Source organism: Pteropus medius, unplaced genomic scaffold, assembly GCF_902729225.1.
Source record: "Pteropus medius unplaced genomic scaffold, Ma_sr-lr_union100, whole genome shotgun sequence".
Classification (NCBI taxonomy): Eukaryota; Metazoa; Chordata; class Mammalia; order Chiroptera; family Pteropodidae; genus Pteropus; species Pteropus medius.
In genome coordinates, this window is record NW_024342475.1 from 966,881 (window position 1) to 971,064 (window position 4,184).

General features: G+C 63.8%; 1 protein-coding gene across 1 annotated transcript in view; it reads left to right on the plus strand.

The window, feature by feature from the left end:
• The window catches only part of BCAM (basal cell adhesion molecule (Lutheran blood group)), an 8,997-nt gene that overhangs the window by 2,711 nt on the left and 2,102 nt on the right, over positions 1-4,184 (plus strand). The window contains exons 3-9 of the mRNA XM_039866316.1: positions 80-308; positions 402-472; positions 631-727; positions 837-1,019; positions 1,476-1,612; positions 1,949-2,105; positions 4,052-4,167. Coding sequence (XP_039722250.1) covers positions 80-308; positions 402-472; positions 631-727; positions 837-1,019; positions 1,476-1,612; positions 1,949-2,105; positions 4,052-4,167 — 990 coding nt within the window. The remainder of the gene's footprint in view (positions 1-79; positions 309-401; positions 473-630; positions 728-836; positions 1,020-1,475; positions 1,613-1,948; positions 2,106-4,051; positions 4,168-4,184) is intronic.

Genomic DNA, 4,184 nt, shown 5'->3' on the forward strand with positions numbered 1-4,184 from the left:
CCACAGAGCAGCAGAAGGAGCCGGAGCCCCCGAGGAGGGCCGCCAGGCAGCCCCGCGCTGAGGCGCTCCCTGCCCGCAGGCCGACCGCTCCGGGGCCCGCCACCGCCTGGCTTCGGGCGAACTCCGGGGCTCCGAGATCCGGGGCGGGGTGCACAGCTCCCGGGGCCGCAGTCCCCCATACCAGCTGGACTCTCAGGGGCGCCTGGTGCTGGCTGAGGCCCAGGTGGGTGACGAGCGGGACTACGTGTGCGTCGTGACAGTGGGAGCAACGGTCACTGCCGAGGCCACCGTGAGGCTCCAGGTATTTGGTGAGTGTCTGTGGACACCCTGGGGAGGGGTGGACAGGGGAGAGCCCCGCCAGGGGTTTCTGACAGTAACATTTCCCCACCCCACCCCCGTAGCAAAACCAGAGGCCACTGAGGTCGCCCCCAACAGAGGGACGCTGTCTGTGACGGACGACGTTGCCCAGGAGGTACCTCAGACGGACCTGGATTATGGGGTCCAGGGAGAGGGATGGGCTGGGGGGCCCAGAACCCTGCATCTGAGTGGGGAGAACTCCCGAGGACCGGGGACCAGGGTTCAGGGTCCGGGCTCAGAGCCCAGGGCCAGCCATGTCCGCGTCTGCTGCAGATCGCCACCTGCAACAGCCGCAACGGGAACCCAGCCCCCCAGATCACGTGGCATCGGAACGGGGAGCCCCTGCAGGTGCCCATGGAGGTGAACTCAGGTGAGCAGGCACGGGACGGGACGTGGCGCAGCTAGCATGGGGTGGGGTGGGGTGGGGTGCGGTGGGGTGGGGACTGCCACCTGCTGACCGCCCCCTCCCGCCCTCCCAGAGGGCTACATGACCAGCCGCACGGTGCGGGAGGCCTCCGGCCTGCAGTCTCTCACCAGCACCCTCTACCTGCGGCTCCACAAGGCGGACCGGGACGCCAGCTTCCACTGCTCCGTGCACTACTTCCTGCCCAAAGGCCAGCATGGCCGCCTGGACAGCCGTCCCTTCGGCCTCACCCTGCACTGTGAGTCCATGCTGGCCCCGCTCTCCCCCACATCTCACTGAGGCCTGACCCTCCAGGCATGCCCACCCCTCCACCCCGCCACTGTCCCTCGGCCCTCTCACCACCTCATGCTGGACCGCGTGCTCCCAGTTTGCCTGACCTCTCTCTCCACCTTAAAACAGCAGGCCCGCCCTGACCTCTGCACCCCCCGACAACGAGCCTCCACGGTTTGACTAAACCGTGCCCCGTCCTCTCACACCAAATTGGGTCCCCGGATCTCACGCTGACCTCAGCTCGTCTCAGCCTCCACCTTCTGTTCCCCGAACCTGTGAACCGAAGCCTCTAACCTTCGAGCAACCATAGTCCTCTCCTTTTGCTGCAGCCATGACCTCTCTCCCTCGACCCAGCCCTGCCTTTTGCCCTTGACCGGCCCTTGCCCCTGACCGTAAGCACCCCTCCCCCTCCCCTTCCCCTTAGATCCCACGGAGCACGTGCAGTTCTGGGTGGGCAGCCCGGCCACCACGGAGGGCTGGGTACGCGAGGGCGACTCTGTGCAGCTGTTCTGCCGTGGTGACGGCAGCCCCAGCCCGGAGTATACGTTTTACCGCCTTCAGGTGATTCACCCCGTCGTTCTTTTGGAAGCCCTGGCCCCTGACCTCTGTGACATACTGACTTGTCCCAACTTCTAACCTTTCACCTGGGTGGCCCTTGGCTTAGCAAGACACCGGGCCAGTGACCTGGGAGTTAATGGGACCTCTGACGCCTGATTCGAGAGAGTCCCAACTGAGCATGATCCCGGACTCGAGAGACCCCCAGCCCAGCAAGGCCTCTGCCCGCTTACTCCAGCGGGCTCTGACCTCGCATGATGCTAGCCTGGTGACCTTGACCGAGCGTGACCCCGCCGGGCCAGGGTGGCTCCTGAGCCGAGTCCCTCATCCCTGGTCACCCAGGACAAGCAGGAAGACGTGCTGAAAACAAATCTCGAGGGGAACTTGACCCTGGAGAGGGTGCAGCGGGGCCAGAGTGGGACCTACGGCTGCAGGGTGGAGGACTACGACGCTGACGAGGACGCCGAGCTCTCCCAGACCCTGGAGCTTCGCGTGGCCTGTGAGAGCCCAGGGAGGGTTGGCGGGGTGGACCCTGGCCCAGGCTGCCTCGTCGCCCTCGCCTGCCACGGCTCTGCCGCCTGACGTATGGTCCAGACGCCCCCCGCCCCGTCCAGACTCCCACACTGGGCAGCCAGCCAGAGAGCCCTTTCCAGAGCATGAACTTGACCTTCCCCTGCTCTGGAACCTGCCGTGGCTCCCCAGTGCCCTCGGGAGAAAGCCCAGGTGCCTCAGCACAGCTCGTAGGGTCCGCCTGGCCGGCTTCACCTGTGGCCGACTCTGCTCTCCCACCAACGCATTTTCCTCATCACACCCCAGCTCCTCTCATTCCCATGGTAACTCCCCATCCTTCTCCCATCGTTTCTGACCAGGATCTTGGGTCCGGTCTTCTAAGAAGCTCTCTCAGTTCACTCGCTCCCCCCCCTCCACCCCCCATGGGCCCTGAGGCCGTGTTCCTCCTCAGCATTCCTTACACCTCCCTGCCTGGGGCTAGACCCTGTGCCAGGTGCTGGGGACACACCTGCAAACAAGACAGCTTGAGCCTCGCCTTCACAGGGCTCCCGACCCAGTAGGGGAGACAGATGGTAAATGCTAACAAGACACTTTGGGGTAACAAGCCTGCGTCTGCAGGGACTAACGCGGATGCATAGGATAAGGAATTAGTCCACTGAGCGGGAGGGAAAGAGTTTAGATGGCGGGGGGCAGGGGGGTTGGCAGGCCATGTCCCCGGGAAGCTGATTCTGAAGGCAGGAAGTTTATGGGGAGGGCCTTGGCATCCACAACTACTGGGGGGTGGGGAGGGGAAGGAAGCAGTTGGGGGCAGAGGGAGAAGTTGGGCTGCAGTGTCAGAAGGCCTCGGTCGGCCCACAGGGCACTTGGAAGCTGGGATGTCCACAGTTGGGCCGAGGGGCCCTGGCCTGGATACCCCCACATCAACCAGTCGTTGGCTGTTGGGCTGCCTGAGGAAGGAAGCATGGCCTTGAGCGAGGGGTGCTCAGCAGCTGAGGCAGTTCCCAGAGAGGCCCGACAGCTGAGGGCCGACAGCTGACGGCCCTGGCAACAGCTGAAGGGGAGATCTGAGTATTCACAACAGGGGGTCAGAGAGGCCTCTCCGAGAAGGGCACATTTATTTGACTAGGAAACCACAGAATGGAAGCGGAAATGCAAACAGCCGGAAGACGAGCGCTCCAGGCACAGGGAACGGCAGGTGTCAAGGCCCTGAGGCAGGACCCAACTCGGCAAACTAGACAGAAACAGCAAGGGCCGCTGGAGCTCAGGGGGCGAGGAAGGAGGGCGGGAGACAGGCTGGCAGGGGTCAGACCAGCAGGGCCTTTGGGCCTGGTCAAGGGACGTGGCCTTTATGCCACGGGGGCTGCAGGATTTTAAGCAGAGAGAAGGGCTGACCAGAGGGATATTTCGAAAAGATCCGTCCAGCTACACAGTGGAGAATGGCCTGGAAAGAAAAGAGCCTTGCCCAGCCACGAGACCGGCCAGGAGGTGACTGCAGCGGTCAAGGCAGCTGGACCTTGGGAGGCCCAAAATGGAAGGATCCATTTAGCGGGCAGAGTAGAAAAAGACTTGACGACCGAAAGGGCAGTGGACAGGAGACGGCGAGGGTCTGGGCTTGAGCACATGGTTTTGGTGGTCAGTCAGAGCAGGAACGCCGCCCACCTTCAAGGTCGTCCGTTAACCTTGGGCCCAGACGTCAGCTCTGGGGGAGAGTGGCCGAGGCGGGCACGGATTTTGGAGGTAGACTCCCAGGTTTGGGCTTGAGATTTGGCCCAGACGGGAGAGAGGACAGTTCGTGGCGACGGGGTGAACGAGGAGGAAGGCTTGGCCTTCTCCGCTGACGCTTGTGCATTCGCGTCTGCACCCACGACAGCCCTGGAGCGCCCCGAAGCGAGTGGGCGAGGGTCTGGGGAAGGTGACAGTCTGTACCCCCTCCAGACCTGGACCCCCTCGAGCTCAGCAATGGGGAGGAGCTTGCATTACCCCTGGGCAGCAACCTGGCCACGAACTGCTCCGTGAAAGGCCTACCCACCCCCACACTACGCTGGACCAAGGTGAGGGGGAGAGGAGC